Genomic DNA, 17,337 nt, shown 5'->3' with positions numbered 1-17,337 from the left:
AACCAATTCTTCTCGCACATGAAGCTGGCAGCAAACCGGTCATCTGAAATTCAAGAAAGCCAAAGCCCTCTAAGATAAAGGTGACTGCTGAAAGACTGCAATGGCCAATCCAAGAAAGCTAATCCAAGTCAGGGAACCTTTACATACACATATAATTTTAATACCAAACAATCTTGAAAATAGCAAATCATGACCAAGATGATCAAACAAAAAAATTGTAAATGAACACGCAAAGATTTTCCTTAAAGAAACACTACCTGCACCACTCTCAGTTCTTCGGAAAGTGCCTCCACAGCTTGTTCGTTCATCTCGGGCGGGACAGGTTCATTCATGATGTCATTCTCTCCTCTGCTGGAATCACCAGGGTGTACGGAGCCAGGGCTTAACTCAAGGGGCAGGTGAGACCGAAGCGAGTAAGCCTTTGTAGGTGTTGTTATAGTCTGCAATAACAAAAGAGCAGAGAAAACATTAATACACAAGAAAACAAAATAGCATCATGCCATTTTGTGAACAGAAAAGATGATAAAGAAAATTCTAGGGTAGTGTTAAGGCTCAGTGGTAGAGCACCTGCCTTGCATGCGAGAGGCTCTGACCTCTGGACTCCTCCCCCACCACACACACACATACAGTTTTACATTATATGTAACAATTCCATTTTTTTTTTTTTGCTTTTTGGGTCACACCCAGCGATGCTCAGGGGTTACTCCTGGCTTTGCACTCAGGAATTACTCCTGGCAGTGCTTGGGGGACCATATGGGATGCCGGGGATCGAACCCGGGTCGGCCGCGTGCAAGGCAAACGCCCTACCCACTGTGCTAACAAATCCATTTTTATATATTAATTTTTTTGTTTAATTTTGGGTCACACCCAGGGGTGACTACTGGCAGGCGCAGAGGACCATAATGGGATGTCGGGGATCAAACCAGGATCAGCCACATGCAACACAAGTACCCTACTGGCTACACTGTCTGGCCCCTGGATTATTTTTTTTAACATGGATTGTTTTGATAAAAATTTCCATGTGATTTCATTAAAAAATAAATTAGATGCATTAAATACCTCAACAAAATTACAAAAGTAGCAAAAAGAAAAGTAAACTGATTACCTTGAGATTTCTGGACCTTCAAATGGACATAAAAAAATCACAAAGATAAAAATGTCAATCAACTTGGCCTGCTCAAAATCTTAAAACTTCTATAAAGGAAAAGCATCAAATACAAATGGGTAAGACAAGCAGTATGACAGAATTTATTAGTCATATCTGTAACTTTTAAAACTATAAACAACCGTACAGTTGGTAGGGCGCTTGTCTTGCACACAACTGGCCCGAGTTCAACCCCCAGCACCCCGAATGGTCTCCTGAGCCCCTCTAGGAGTGATTCCTAAGTGCAGAACCAGGAGTAAACTGAACATTGGCAGATGTGGCTCAACCCTGCCCACCCATCCCAAAAAAAAAAAGAAAAAAGAAAAAAAACGAACAACCAGTATAAATTACAGGGCTAGAGAAAGTACAACAGATAAGGCGTTTGCCTGGCACCTGGCCCACCTGGGAATCAATACCCAGTTCCCCGTAAGGTCACCTGAGCACTGTCAGGAGTGATTGATGCCTGAGTGCTGAGCCAGGAGTTATCTCCTGAGGATTACCAGGTGTGGCCCCAAAACAAAAATCAAAGGTTAAGTCAAAAGATAGAGGTAAATAGAAAATTAAATTATTCTTTGTAGACAAGAATATATGAACAAATAACATACGAAAAATAGTTCACTAGCAATAAGGATAATGAGAATCAAACCCCTAACAAGATCTTATTTTTCACCAATTAGAAACTGTCGGTCTGGAGCAATAGCACAGCTGGTAGGTTTTTTTTTTGCCTTGCACGTGGCTGATCTGGGTTCGATTCCTCCATCCCTCTCGGAGAGCCTGGCAAGCTACCGAGAGTATCCTGCCCACAAGGCAAAGCCTGGCAAGCTATCTGTGACGTATTCGATATGCCAAAAACAGTAACAAGTCTCACAATGGAGACATTACTGGTGCCTGCTCGAGCCAATCGATGAGCAACGGGATGACAGAAACTATCAATTACAGGAGTCTGACAGACTATGTCACCACCTTCGGGACCTGAGCAGAATGGAAACCTAAGCTCATAAGAAATGTTCTTACCACTTCAAAAAAAAAATCTGCTCAATAGATAGCTTGCAGTGGAAACCACCCCCATAAGGCACAGTGGTCCCACAGCGGAAGCTAAGTTTTACAACGTGGAGAGGAACTGCTGGCATCCATTGGTGTGCCATCCCTTCCTTTGACTTCTTTTATTCCACGGGGCCCTCCACCCTCTAAAGCAGCCTGCGGTCGCCCTTGGCTAGTTTACCTTTTCTCTCTCCCCTTAATAATTAAGGTCAGGACTGACTCTTCTTTCCCAGCAAAGAGCAATCCCTCACCCCTGCATGGGGCCGCGGCTCCCAGGTCATTCTGGATGGGCAGGACCAGTTCCTGTGCTGCACAATCTAAAGGGCCTCAAGGGCCCACGACCTCTCATGACCGCCTTGGGGGGCTAGTGGGACTCTAGGGCCCACACCTAGGGGCACTCCAGGCATACTTTATCAGTCCTAACTCTGAAGCACTTCTGGGTAGACCGAGGTTGGCCGAGCAGGAGGGTAGCAGCACTCCCCGCTGTGGGCACTACCTCCCTGGCTCTAATGCCTCCTGCCAACTGTGCCTCCTGGTGCAACCAGAAGCCAGTGCATAAAAAGGCAGCTTAGAGTAGGCCGGTAGGTAAAAGGGTCCCGTAGCAAGGAATTTCACAAAGCTATAAAACCAAGATACAACCTAAAATGAGATCTACTGTTGCCAACCCCAGGCTCCACACAAGACAGGACCCTCAAGGGAGCCAGAACAAAGCCAGCAGTCTACAGAAGATGGCCAGCTGTGCTAAGTTCTGACCTTAGGCAGCTTGGAATGGTCCCTAGAACCAGTCTCCTGGGGAGCACAGCACACTCCATTCTGCAGTCACCCACAGCCCTGGTCACTCACTCTGGAGTTTCCCCACAGCTCAACTTGAAATGCATTACTTCTATACTTATGGGGACCTGGGCTACAATTGGCTATCTTTAAGGCTTATTCCTGGCTCTGTACTCAAGGATCACTCCTTGAGTGCTCAGGAACCGCATGTAATGATGGGACCAAATACAAGTTGGCCACAAACAAGGCAAGCACTTTAGCTCCATTTTTATCTCTCCCCTCCACACACACACTTTCTTACACCACACAGTCTTTGTGGGTTGTATACATCAGAACTTCATGACCAGGCTCAACCTGGGGCTAATGGTCTGCAGTGGTCTGCAAGGGAGATTATCTGTACTGGGAAACTGTCTATGTTTTCTCTCCAATCCTAACAAAATGAGACAGTACGCACTGAAGGCTGAAACACCGCTTCAAGTTCTTACCTTGATTGTTTCAGCATGAATTTTATTAAGCTGAGAAACTTCCTGCCGCTTACAGACTTTCGTTGCTTCCAAAAGCTTTTCGAGATTGAGGTTGGCTTTCTGCAAAGACTGAAGTTCTGATTCTAATTCTAGCTGCCGTTTCCTAGAGACAAGAAAGTTGAATATTTCAGGTAATGAGTAATGTTATACATCTTGGAGTTCTTTACAACTTATTTTCCAGTGACTATTTGAAAATCAGAGAGCCAGGGCTGGAGTGATAGCACAGCGGCATTTGCCTTGCACTCGGCCAACTGGGCTTCGATTCCCAGCATCCCGTATGGTCCCCCGAGCATCACCAGGAATAATTCCTGAGTACATGAGCCAGGAGTAACTGCTGTGCAATGCTGGGTGTGACCCAAAAAGCAAATAAAATAAAATAAATAAAAATCAGAGAACTCTGATTATACTCCTGAAAGATTCTCATTTTCTAGTGGGGTAAAATACAACTCAGAGACTGAGAACTATTCAAGGCAGTTAACTAGTAAATGCTGGGTTCCGATTCATGTGGGCTAACTAATGTGATGGGAAATGAGTTACTGCTCTTATTTTATGATACCCAAGATCAAACCAGGCCTCTTATGTGCAAAGTGTACAATCTACTACTATAAGCCTGATCTTGTGACCTGCACGCATTCCCAAATAACTTTTGGATATAATCCCAAGGTCACTTCTTTATATCAAAGGACAGAATTGATCTTAGCTACAAATGTGGTTTATCTTTCTTTTCCAAAGGAACATTAACCGGTAATTTTTGAGAACTCATGACTCATGTTAAGTATTGATAAAGTGGTCATATGAAGAATTTACTTCAGAAATTCAATAGAGACCTTTATAAGTGTATTGCTTAAAATAACCACATTCAGTTAATTAAATGTTATTGAAAAAAATCAGAAGCATTTTGTTGTTGCCTGCTATGAGAATATAAACAATTAGATTTAATTACTACTAAATTGCTAATATTAAAACATTCAATTGTCTTTATTAAAACACTAAAATCAACAGTTAAATGTATTAGAAATATGTAAGCATGAATATGTTTACCTAGATAGTTCTTTGAATTCTTCATATTCTTGATTTGAATTATTCAGCTCTTTCTGAGTTTGCAAAAGCTGTGCTTTTAACTTCTCAGTGTTCGCTAATGAACTTGATTCCTTCAGAGGTTTAGGAGAGAATCCCTGCTGACCTGAGAGGGAAAGAAACTGATCTTTAAAAGACAAAACTAAAATAGAAACTGAAAAATTGACCTTCAGAAGGAAGCTTACCATGGGGGAGAGGGGAATCGGGGGTAAATAGGAGGTCGGGGAGGAATCTGGGACAACAGCAGAGGAAAGCAGAACCTATTTGGGAGGGTGTGGTGCTAGAATGTTTACACATTAAAAACCTTAACACTGGGACCAGAGAGACAGTACTGCAGGCTGGGCACTTGCCTTACATGCACCTGGTCTGAGTTCAATTCCTAATACCCCTATGGTCTCCTGAACTCCACCAGGTCATTCCTGAGCATAGAGCCAGGAATAAGCCCTGAGCACCACCAGGTGTGCTCCCACATCAAAACTAAACAACCACAACCCCCCCGCCCCCCCCCCAAAAAAAATAATAGAATATGTTTTTTAACGTTATCTGCCAGGTTTCACTTTGGAGCACAAGGAGAAAGAACAAGAAATGCACTGGAAGGTGAAATTTAAAACCCAAGAGTATTTTATAATGCAACAAGAAGCCAGACAGTGTGTCAAGAGAATAGAGGTTGATTTTGAGATGCTGAGAAGTCACAGGATGAATGGAGCACATTTAAGGCAACGCTGAAAGAGCAACGACTAAAGCATCATGCACATGATGCTGAATGGAGAAAAAACAACAATTACATTTTGTGGGTATTAGTGCTAGCAGCTAACTTAGACACAGTTTTGAAGCGGTGGGATTGGGATGAGCCAGGCGATGCTCAGGGGCCCCTCCAGCTCTGTACTCAGGGGCTAATCCGGGCAATGCTCAGGGAGACCATGCAGGTCTGTGGCTCAAACCCAGGCCTCCTGCATGCAAAGCATGCATTCAACTTACTGGGCCATCTTGCTGGTCCAAATGATTGGTGAATTACTTAGAAAAGAAGAATTAACAAAGGCAATAGATTTAAAGAACTTGGTAGAGAACAATTTGGGGGGATTCTTAACTTAAATATGTTAAGGAGAGTTCCACTTAATTTTACTCTGGGAAAGTAACATATAAAAGTTGTTTAGAGATTGCATGCCCAAGGGTTAGGACCAAAAATCTAATGGGAAAACTAAGGTGTGTTTATAAAATGGCGGGATCTAGAAATTTCCCTTGGCATCTTTTCTCTTCTAGTGTGGAAAGCTGAGGCTCAAACTGAGGACCTCATGCACATAGGCAATATGCTGTCCCTCTAAGCCACTTCCCCAGGACTGCAAGTATCTTTTGCAATTAAGCTAAGTCAAGGTACTACTGAGGCCAACAAAATAGAACATTCTACAAATAAAGACTGGAAAAGACTTTAGTACAGAAATCTGGTCTTCGCATCAAAAATCTTGACTCTCCAAAACCCAAAACTGTGAACTATTTTCTTATTAAGTAATAACAGAAAGATAGAAAGTTCTGGAAAGTGAAATTTGGGAAGGCAGCTCAAAGGGCTGAAGCACATGCCTTGAAGCATGATGGAACCTAAGGTTCAATCCCTAGCACCACATGATCACCCCCCACTACCCTAGCACCCCTGACATGGCCCCCAAAACACAAACTTTTAAAAATGACCCCAAATCAGAGACAAAAACAGGCTTCTTTATGAGTATAGGATAAAAATATTAGCACCTTTTCTTGGAATGCAGTTCAGTGATAAAATGTTCAATATATGAGGTTCTGGATTCCTATGCCCCTCCCTTTCCAATATAAACCAAAAACAACTCAGGTTTTCCTAATTTCACCCTAAAAGGCGGGGGGGAAACAGCTGAGAAAGGCTGCAGAAATTTCAGTCCATAGAGCAAAAGGAGACTGATTGTGTAACAAATAATAGAGCATTAACAAAAAGTCAGGACTATGGGGCTGGAAAGATAGTACAGCAGGTAGGGTGTTTGCCTTGCACGCGGCTGACCCAAGTTCAACCCCCAGCATCCCATCTGATCAGTCCCCCGAGCACTGCCAGGAGTAACCCCTGAGCATTGTTTGGTGTGACCCCCCCAAAAAAAAAGTCAGGACTAAAGTTCTATTCAGTATTAAGAAAACTTCATGGGGGGCTGGAGCAATAGCACAGCGGGTAGGGCGCATGCCTTGCACGCGGCCGACCCAGGCTGACCCAGGTTCAATTCCCAGCATCCCATGTGGTCCCCTGAGCACCGCCAGGAGTAATTCCTGAGTGCAGAGCCAGGAGTAACCCCTGTGCATCGCCAGGTGTGACCCAAAAAAAAGCAAAAAAAAAAAAAAAAAAAAAAAAAACAAGAAAACTTCATGGAGCACAGAAGTAAACTGACAGGAGTTAGATACAGCTAACAGAACACACACAGGCTAAGCAACCATGACACAGGGACCAGATCATGCATCGTGATAGGAACAGGCACATACTGTGGCAGATGGACCATGAATCCCATCATGATCTCACTGACACTCTACAACCCTTAATTGGGTGATTGAAATTATTTCACCTCTACGCAAACTGTGGTTATTTAAGCATTTATCATCAACAGTGAAACAGAAAAATCTTATGTACCAAGAATTAAAATGACTGAATCGACAACATTGAAACAGAATAGGATTTCCTTGCTCCGTTAGCTCAATCAACTCTTTTTCAGAAAAAATTTTAGATACCTTTTAGATAACATAATGTATACCACAAATTAGCATGCCAGGTCTAAATGCTAAAGTACTGTTCTTGCAAAGTTAAATAAATATAAACCAGACCTGTACCCCTGTGACACACAAACAACAATCATTTCTTACTTTTTTCGTTTTTCTCTTTGTCAGACATTTCAGAAAAAGCTTTCTCCAGTATTGCAATGGTTTGGGCATCTATTTCTTCAGCTCTTTTCACATGCTCTAATAACCTCAACCTTCTATTCTCTTCCCTGAGGGAATGGTTTTCCATTGCATATTTTGCAACTCTGGGGTGGTGCTCTACCTGCAACAGAAAAGAATAACACTTACATACTGACAAATAGCTTCCAAGTGAACAACTCCTAACAAGCCATTGGAAAACTTCACGCATGCTCCCCGCGCCTGGTGGTGGACTGCTGCCAACTCCATGAAAGCAACTGCCATTGTGCTCAGATGAAAAATCTGCGTGTCTTCCTGTCACCTGTGTCTGGGTCTGCACCCTTGCAATCCTCACTCAGGCTCACTGGAAACTGAGGCAGATTCTTCATGCAAAGGCAATGCTCAGATCAGCATGCTGAGAAGGACAAGGGGAACACCTAGTACAAGTCACTGACTTATTTTCAGAAATATGGGGCTAGAGCGATAGTACAAAGAGGTGGGCATTTGCCTTGCGTGCAGCTGACCTGGGTATGATCTCCAGCATCCCATATGGTCCCCTGAGCACTACCAGGAGTGATGATTCCTGAGTGCAGAGCCAGGAGTACCCCCCTAAGCATTGCCAGGTGTGTATTACCGCCCCCGCCCCCACCACAGAAAAAAAAAATCCCAAAACTAAAACCAACCAAAACAAAAGAAATCCTGCAAATGGCATGTACTCACCTGTTCTCTCAGGGTCTGAATCTCATCCCTCAACTCCGACAGCAAGCAATCCTGCTCCTCAGGCAGAAAGCTCCCCCGGGATTCTTTGTGAAGCTTCTCTAGGCGCATTATTTGGTCCTCTCGGAATTTCACAATCATTTTATTTGACTGAATAAATTTTTCCTTTTTGAGGGTCAGGTCTTCTAACTGGGTAATTTTTTCTATAAGAGTCTGAAGAAATAACTTGTTTACACTCAAAAAATACTTTTAATACCCCAATAAGCAATACATTAATATCATATTTAATCTCAGTGGCAAAAACAGATTTTCCCACCTCCATTTTATATATACAGGCGTCACTGATTTCACTCAGGAGGCACCACAGACTGACAGACTAGAAATCTTGAAACTCTCAGTTTCCTACCTTCTTTTCTTGCTCTGATTTCTTAAAGAATAGCATTGCCTCTTGGAAGTACTTCATGTAATTTGTCTCATCTTTATCTGTAATTGATCCAGGAGAAAGAAAGGTGAAGGGAAGAAAAAAAAAGTTTACGTTTTAAATTTTATAACAGGCTTTATTTTTTTTTTTTTGCCATTGTTCTACATTTTCTTTTTTCTTTTTTTTTTGCCACACCTGGTGGTTCTCAGAGCTTACTTACTCCCAGCTCTGCACTCAGGGATCTCCCCTGGCAGGCTTGGGGTACCGTATGGAATGCTGGGGGTCAAACCTGTGTCAGTCAGATGCAAGGGAAGCGCCCTACATGCTGTACTATCCCTGCAGCTTGACCTAAGCGAATCAGGCCAGATCATCAATTTAAAATTAACCTGTTCTACTTATTAGAATATTCTGACTTATCTCTGAATAAAAATAAATCTGGCTTATCCTATTTAGCAAATGTAAAGATTTACTAATGTAAAGATATGACATGTAATCTTAGATGTAATTCTAAATCAAATTCATCAGTTATCTTTTTTTCCCCTTGGGGGTCAGGGGCCACACCTGGCAGTGTCTAGGGCTTACTTTGACACTGCGCAGGGATCACTTCTGGAAGGCTGGGGTGAAGGTAGGGTGGGAAAGGTGGTGACCATACCGGGTTCCAAGGATCAAACCAGTCAACTCTCTGCAAGGCTTGGGCCCTACCAGCTATACTATCTCTCCAGCCCCTCTTTTCAGCACTCACGGATGAATTACTCCATAATTTCTACTCTCCCCTTCCCACCATATATTACAAACTCAGTATCTAAAGTACTTATTTCAAATTACAAAGTACTGTTTCTGAAATGCAATCATGAATTAACTTTGCAGTTCACAGTGATGAGATAAAAATATTTTTTTAAGAAGTACTATGTTCTCCATGGGCAAAAGGAGTAGTGTTATTTTAAAGGCAGCCTTTTCACTGAAGAGCCCTCATAGGAACCTTTCTTCGGAGCAAGGCCATGATGTCCCACGTACCCCTGGTCTGAAGGCTCTCTGACACACCCTGCCCTGACATAAGCTGGACCACTTGCTCCTTGAGCCTCTTCACTTCGGCCTGCAGCTGGTTCACGTTGCCTTGGGTGTCTTCATTTACCACAGCCTGTTCAAGAAAATTGCTTTAAGCATTCATTTTTGAGATATATATTCCTTGTTTACGTTTATTTCTATGACTTAGAGCATTCCTATCTCACCAATAGTCAAGGAAGGCCACCAGGATCCCAGGGTCTCGAGGGAGGAGGCAGCTCCTTCCCTGGACTTTCTATCTAAAACCGCTGCTGTCCTACACTGCCCTCCCCTCTCAGCTGAGCTAAAGAATCACAGCCCAGTCAAATGGCTTACCCTCAGGGCATGGGGATATTCATCAGCCATTAAAGTACACATCATACAAACCACCACCAAAATCTGCATACCAACCAGGTCAAAGGGAGCTCATTACTAAATACCCAATGCTCCACAGAAGAGAAAAATACCATCTGACAGCCTCAAGGTCTCTGTGTTTTTATCTTTTAATGTTTTGTTTTGGGGCTACACCTTGGCAGCACTCGAGGTTTACTCCAGGCTCTGTGCCCAAGGGACCATATGTGGTGCAGAGGATAGAGGCATGCATCTCCCACCCCTCCCATGTTATCTTCAGCCAGAGCTGTACTTCTATCTCACCAACAGTGTTCCACAGGGGAAGATCTGAACAATGTATCCTTTAAAAAAGTACAAGAGAACTTCACCTGTTTCAACTGGTAGGCTGGGGCAAACTTACCATTAGTAAAAATACTATAAGTTCCCGAGTTCTCCTATTTCTTGCAAAAAATTTTTTGCGTGTTAATAAGTCATTTCTAGTAGCTTCTGATTCTTATGGCCAACCTATACTTCCTGATGTTATTGTTACATCAGTGATACCATACTTCTAATTATTCCTGTAACTTTCCACTCTCCAAAGACTACAATAGGTTCCAAGAAATAGGATCAGGAAGCTCTAAGGTTTGTTTCCTCCTATTATTAACCACACTATACGGTCATAATCCATTAATGCGAGTAACTAGATCTATACTGATCTCAGTCTACGCAAGAAGAAATATGTACTCTTTAATTCTTACCATACGATGACCTGGGAATCAAGAGCTTCCCTTAGATAATGAATGACCAATTTCTTCTTTGAAACTTCTTCTCTTTCAAGAGAGGAAATTAGGCTAAGAAGGTATCTCAAAGAGCTGGGGCACCTGCTCTGCATGCAGTAAGCCAGGGTAAGCGCCCAGGCACCATGGCCGTGAGCAATCCTGGAACAGCAAGCTGGGAACAGTTCTTTAGCACTGCCACGGGTGACCCAAAAGAAAAAACTTATGAGTATCAATTTGCCACTTTATGGAACTATGATTCCTCAATCTAGAATTAGAGGGACTTACACCCCACCAAAACAAGTGGGGACTCCTTGGTGAGTTGACAGCCTGGGCAATGTAGTCTTCGGCCTGCTGTCACAAATCAAGCCACACCGTAGAGCCGTGCCTGTTAATACACTGATGCTTTCATAGCCAGTAGGGCTGTGGGGATGACACAGTTGGCAGGGCTCAGAGTATTTCCAGATCTGTGCCTGGAGAGTCACAGAGTGCCTCGGATCAAACCCACACTTCTACACACAAAGCACGCAGGAAGTTCACTGAGCTATCTCTCTGTGGTGCTTTCTTACTATAAAATCAGAACTGAGTGGGTGAGGCAAAGTCCATATCAGAAGCTTGAAATATTTACCATCTGGTCCTTCAAACCAAAGGTTTTCTGACCCTGGAAAGCACTAATGTCAAGAAAAATTCTTATATAAAGAAAAAAAGGAGAATCATGGGAACTGTGTAGGCAACTTGAAAGACTGTTTGTCAATACTATCAGATTATTTCCTAGAAAATTCCTGTCCCCTACACTATCAACTCACCATAACCTGTTACCTTCTCTCCAATCCAATTACAAAATAATAAACTTTGACTTCACTTATAAAAATAACAACCATTAAGACTACATATCAACTCCGTGCGAGACGTCCATCCGCGCGGCCCTGCGATTCCAGTTGCTTGGTCACCCACACCCCCTGCCGTCAAAGCCAGGCCTGCGGTAGCAGGAAAGCTGCTTCCTGCCCCTAAAGTACCCGGTAATTCTCTGCAATACCCGATGTCTCGGGTGAATCTTCCTCGTTTTCACTTCTAAATAAACGATGTAAACTTCCAAAAAAAAAAAAAAGACTACGTATCAAATTACGTTAGTGATACAGAAGACTGGAAAAGAAGGAATTAAAATCTCATTTATACTTAGGCTTTTAGAAAAATAAATAAAAGCATTAGGACAATTACAAAAGTGAGATAGGTTAGTAAGCTCAAGTACTTTTATATTTTACTTAATAAAGTGTTACTTTATTTTTACCTTATTTTTAATTAGCTTAGCTCTCTGAGCAAAGTTAAGCGTTGACAGGGTTTCCCCAAAACACCTGGATCCTGGATGAACATTTGCAATTATGGCTGTTTTGGCATTACCTCCAAGGGAGTCCTGTTTAATGATATGTAAGGTAGATTTTCAGGTGAGAAAGCAAAGAACTATTTTAAGAAAATAAAATCTTCTGTCTCCAGAGCCGAGACTGTCAACTATCAATCATGGCATGGCAAGCACAACCAAATAACAGCCCAGGAATCTAAGAAATCAACTTACCCTAAGTAAGAAGGTAAGTTTGGAGTCTCTGTAGCAAATATGTCTTTGCTTTCCATTACCCACATCAACAAGTGCTGTGATCACCTGACCCAGGCAACTCAGTGATCTGTTTATGTTACCTGCTTCCTAAAATGTTGGGGGGAAAAAGAATACAATTCAGCAACACCACTATTCTTTTTGGTATTTAAGTTTGGTAACAATTTGAACAAAAAGGCAAGTAAGGAACAATACGACTTAAAAATTATGACCATTTCATCAAAAATACACCCTCTACTATTTCCTAACGTTTTCCAATTTGCCACACATTGCAATCCAATATGAAAAACAAGAAAAAGGGAAAAAAAGTTTAGAAGTCAGTGGCACTTCATTATTCCAACAGTTAGAGTGGACCTTTGCTGTCGGTAACGTATTTTAGTATGTGGGTCCGTGTGGAGGAAGTACAGAGAGGCAACAAGTCCACAAAGTCAGCCACAGTTAAGAGCGCAAGCTGTAGAGCCTGAGCCCTTGGAGGCTCAAATCCTCCCCTCAGTGCACAAAGCAGACCCTCCTGGGGGCGATCTGAGCACTCTCTGGCCCTTGCTGCACTCAGGTCGGCACTGACACCTCATGAGATTCCTTATGCACCGAGCACAAGAGCATCACGTCGCTCTTACCTTCAACCTCATCCCCTCTGCATGAGTATCTTTCTGCCTCTCGGACCCTGCTAAATCCACCAGATTGAGCAGAGAGGTCCGGATGTTCACAACGTCACTGCTCTTCTCCATGGACTCCACTATGATGGTGAAGACGGCGTGAGACCTAGACGACTCCCGATTCATGGACGTCGAGGCCACGCGCCTGTTTCTCCATCCTCCAGACAGCACCTAGGAAACAGGAACATTTACCACCATGACTTTCAAGTGGTACACAGTAGCCGAGAGTATGAGAAGGGAATCTGTAAGTAGTCCAAGACCGGGGAGAATGAATACTGTATACGCATTTTCTTTCCCCTTTCTTTTTATGGACCTTCCCATATTATGAAAGGAGAACAAATGTAAAATCAGAAACACAGGACCTAGAACTGGTTTTATCACTGTCTGCTTGGGTTAACCATACAACCCTCAGAACTGTTCTTTATCCAGATAATATATTAGACAAAAAATAAACCTGGAAACTACCTTGAAGTTCAACGATCTGCAGCTCTTTAGTTGTATAAAAGCTCTTCAGCACCATTTGAACCTAAAGACTCAGTCCTAAATTTGAAGCCTGGAAACATGGGTGTCGCCCAATAGAACAGAACATCTCAAACCTTGACAAGTATACTAGTGACCCATGAATCTTACAATTCAGATAATTCTGAGAGTGCCATGCAGGATCTAAGACTCTGCATTACAACAGGCCCCATGTGATTCCAATCATCCAAGAACTACATTTTTGAGCACCAAAGACACCATATGTATAGGATCCAATGGAGACACAGGCTGGGGAGATGGCTCACGGGGCAGGGTTCATGATGTGCATGCAGGAGCCCACCACCACATGGTCACCGGAGCACTGCTGCACAGGGCTCCTCCCCAAGAAAAATAAAAAAATAAAAATATTTTTGACAGGAGAGGGAACACACCTGACTGCTCAGGGTTTACTCTTGGCTCTGTGCTCAGGGCTCACTCCTGGCAGGCTCAGGGGATCAAACCCTGGTCGCTGTGTGCGGGCCAGAGAATAGTACTGTGGGTACTATTCTCTGGCCCCAAGGAAAATAAAATCTGAACAGGGAAACTATACTATAAAAATCAAATGTATTTTTTTTTAAATAACGATTTTTAGCCACTATCTTTTTTCCAGCAGCACTAGGGGGCAAACCCAGATCTCATGCATGTAAGGCAAGCACTTTACAACTGCACTACATCTCCAGTGCTTAAACAATGGTTTTTAACAATGCTATGGAATTTTTTTTTTTTTTTTTTTGCTTTATGGGTCACACAGGGCAATGCACAGGGGTTACTTCTGGCTCTGCACTCAGGAATTACCCCTGGCGGTGCTCAGAGGACCATATGGGATGCTGGGAATCGAATCCAGGTCGGGCGCGTGCAAGGCAAACGCCTTACCCGCTGTACTATTGCTCCAGCCCCACTATGGAATTTCTTATTTGGCCTCCCAGGCAATGTAAGATATTCTCAGACTCAGGGGTACTGAGAGTCATGCCCAGTGGTATTTTGGGGGACCATTCAGTGCCTGGAATTGAAGCTGGGAGCTACATATGGCAGACATGAGTCCAGCCTTTTTGAGCTGGATCTCCGGTTCAACTGCATTTCTGTAAAACCAAGCAAATTAACAATAAGAATTAAAGAATAAGTTTTCTGGAAAAAAACTTACCAAAAGCAAAACAAAACAACCTTATGTTGATAATCATTGACCAAAGACAGGGCTAGAGCAATAGCAGAGAGTAAGGTATTTGCCTTGCGTGTGACCAACCTGGGTTCAATCCCTTGCACTCCATATGGCCTTCTAAGCCCCATCATGAATAAACGCTGAGCAGAGAGCCAGGAGTAAGCTCTGAGCACTGCCACGTGTGACACCAAAACAAAAACATAGATATAGATACAACTTTTCTGTATAGACTCAATATTATTAAGAGGTCAATCACTGCTTATCAGTGTGATACATTTTCAATCAAAATCCCAAAACTATTGTCTGTTGTTGTTGGTTTGGGGGCCACAGCTGGCAGTGATCAAGGTTTACTCCTGGATCTATACTCCGGGATCACTCCCAGCAAGCTCAGAGGACCAAAGGAATGGGGAGCTGGGAAGCATTTAGATCAAAACCAGTTACTTGTGTGCTAAACAAGTACCCTAACTTCTGGTCCCCGAAACTGATTTTTTAAGTATGTATAAAAAAATACATAGGCTCATATGTGAATCTATTGTGATAGTCACAATCTAAAATTTTTAATGAGACTTCTTGATGGAAGAATAAACTGAGAAAAAATTTTCACATATGTTCAGCTAACAGAATATTATATAGCAGTGAAAAGGGTCACAACAGTGATAAAGATCACAACATACATACTTTTCCTAAATTATTCTGTTTTACAACCTCATTATAGAAAGCTAAAACTATCTATTGATACAAATAAAATTCCAAAGCAAGTAAAACCAACATGCTAAAAATATACATAAAATTCAAAAGTAGTAATGACAACCAGCATGCTTCTGTTCAGGAACCAGGGATATGAGCAAGAAGTACATTCAGTGCTCGCTTCGGCAGCACATATACTAAAATTGGAACGATACAGAGAAGATTAGCATGGTCCCTGCGCAAGGATGATACGTAAATTCGTGAAGCGTTCCATATTAAAAAAAAAAAAAAGTACATTCATTAGTGTAATATTGGTGATATCTGGGTCTTATAACTGTCTAATGGACTCCAGCAAGTTCATTTCAATATTTTGATTAGCAACTTAAATGTATGTGGCATTTTTTCATATGTAAATTCATAAGTAATGAAAAACTGGGGAAGGAGAGAGCATATCATGCCTTTACAGAATATTTTTAGTACCTCAATGACTGCTTTTATTAAGATGTTTTTCACAGATGCTATGCTAGTTGCCTAAAGACCAGATAACTCAAGCTAGAGCACCTGATAGGCTTCGGCAGCTGAGGTCACCACCTGCTCCACTGCGCCAACAACAAACACTCCCTTCTTGATATGTTCTCGTAAGTACAGTCCAGCTGACGCAGAGTCCAGGAGGTCATAGATTTGCTCGTTGTAGATTTCAATAAAAGAACACTTGCAAAGGAAACTCTTTCCAGCCCCAGCCTGCAAAAATAAAAGTCTCCTTTAGATAAATGATTTTCATGTATTCTTCATTATCTTTCATGAGAATTAATATCTGATTTGTTCTACAAGGTGAAAATGTCATCATACGTTAGCCTTTACACAATATGCAACATCTGAAAGTTTAAAAACCTAAAGATAACTAAAGAAATATTAAAATGAAGCTATCTAGGGGCTGGAGCAATAGCACAGCGGGTAGGGCGTTTGCCTTGCACGCGGCCGACCCGGGTTCTATTCCCAGCATCCCATATGGTCGGTCCCCTGAGCACCGCCAGGAGTGATTCCTGAGTGCAGAGCCAGGAGTAAACCCTTTGCATCGCCAGATGTGACCCAAAAAGCAAAATAAATAAATAAATAAATAAATAAATAATAAAATGAAGCTATGTAATTGGTAACACAGCTTTTTGTTGTGCAGGTCGGAGGGAAATGAGCCCCATCCAGTGCAGGTCGGAGGGAAATGAGCCCCATCCAACAGTGCCCAGGTCTTAATCCTGGCTACCTGGATCATTCCTGGAGGGACTTTGGGGCCATATATGGTGCCAGATTTTGAACCCAGCTTGGTCACATGGAAGGCAAGATGCCTTACCTGCTATACTAACTCTCTGGCCCCAATAACATTACATTTAAAACAGTATCAGTCTGCTTTTCAGGTGCTACCTGGACCCAAGAGCTAAAGCTGTCGTGTCTCCTCACTGCAGATCATTGCAACCAATAAAGATCTTTGTTGGTACCATCAAAAAAAAGCAGTATCAGTTTAATCCTAGGACCACCAATGGTTTGCAGAGGTATTCAGGGCCAAAACAGGAAGACAGAAATCGGGCAGTTCAGATGAGCAATCCCATTTTTGTCTGCCTTATCCGTTTAGGAACCCTCATAAAGCTATATTTGAAGAAAGTGCTATCCGCTTTGAAAGACTGAAGATTTTGAGAGGCTCTCTGTAAGAGTTTGAGCCACAGAAAGTGTATAGTATATAATTACTTGTGGTCCATGTTGTGCTTGTCTTTTTCCTCCAAGTGATTATTTTTATGCCTTTTTTTTTGGGGGGGGGGCGCGCACCCAGCACTATTCAGAGGCTCTTCCTGGCTCTGCGCTAAAGAGTGACCTCCTGCAGCAGTCAAGGGACCATACGTAGTGCCAAGGACTCCAACTAGGGCTGGCTGAATGAAAGGTAAGTACTTTAAGCCTGAACTATCTCTCCAGCCTCATGTTCAGAATGC

At 42.6% G+C, this 17,337-nt stretch overlaps 1 protein-coding gene and 1 non-coding gene across 2 annotated transcripts in view; one reads left to right on the top strand and one right to left on the bottom strand.

The window, feature by feature from the left end:
- The window catches only part of KIF15 (kinesin family member 15), a 51,628-nt gene that overhangs the window by 22,192 nt on the left and 12,099 nt on the right, over nucleotides 1-17,337 (bottom strand). Inside the window, exons 7-17 of the mRNA XM_055136561.1 lie at nucleotides 15,923-16,102; nucleotides 12,961-13,170; nucleotides 12,308-12,433; nucleotides 12,026-12,148; nucleotides 9,605-9,728; nucleotides 8,576-8,652; nucleotides 8,173-8,382; nucleotides 7,420-7,597; nucleotides 4,522-4,663; nucleotides 3,442-3,583; nucleotides 258-440 (exon numbers count right to left, since the gene is read on the bottom strand). Of these exons, the coding sequence (XP_054992536.1) occupies nucleotides 258-440; nucleotides 3,442-3,583; nucleotides 4,522-4,663; nucleotides 7,420-7,597; nucleotides 8,173-8,382; nucleotides 8,576-8,652; nucleotides 9,605-9,728; nucleotides 12,026-12,148; nucleotides 12,308-12,433; nucleotides 12,961-13,170; nucleotides 15,923-16,102 (1,695 nt within the window). The remainder of the gene's footprint in view (nucleotides 1-257; nucleotides 441-3,441; nucleotides 3,584-4,521; nucleotides 4,664-7,419; nucleotides 7,598-8,172; nucleotides 8,383-8,575; nucleotides 8,653-9,604; nucleotides 9,729-12,025; nucleotides 12,149-12,307; nucleotides 12,434-12,960; nucleotides 13,171-15,922; nucleotides 16,103-17,337) is intronic.
- LOC129404520 (U6 spliceosomal RNA) lies at nucleotides 15,535-15,641 on the top strand. The gene has a single exon (XR_008629918.1). It is a non-coding gene; the product is annotated as a U6 spliceosomal RNA (small nuclear RNA).

The sequence above is a fragment of the Sorex araneus genome, chromosome 4 (assembly GCF_027595985.1).
Source record: "Sorex araneus isolate mSorAra2 chromosome 4, mSorAra2.pri, whole genome shotgun sequence".
NCBI classification, from domain to species: domain Eukaryota; kingdom Metazoa; phylum Chordata; class Mammalia; order Eulipotyphla; family Soricidae; genus Sorex; species Sorex araneus.
This window is presented reverse-complemented; position numbering and strand designations above follow the sequence as displayed.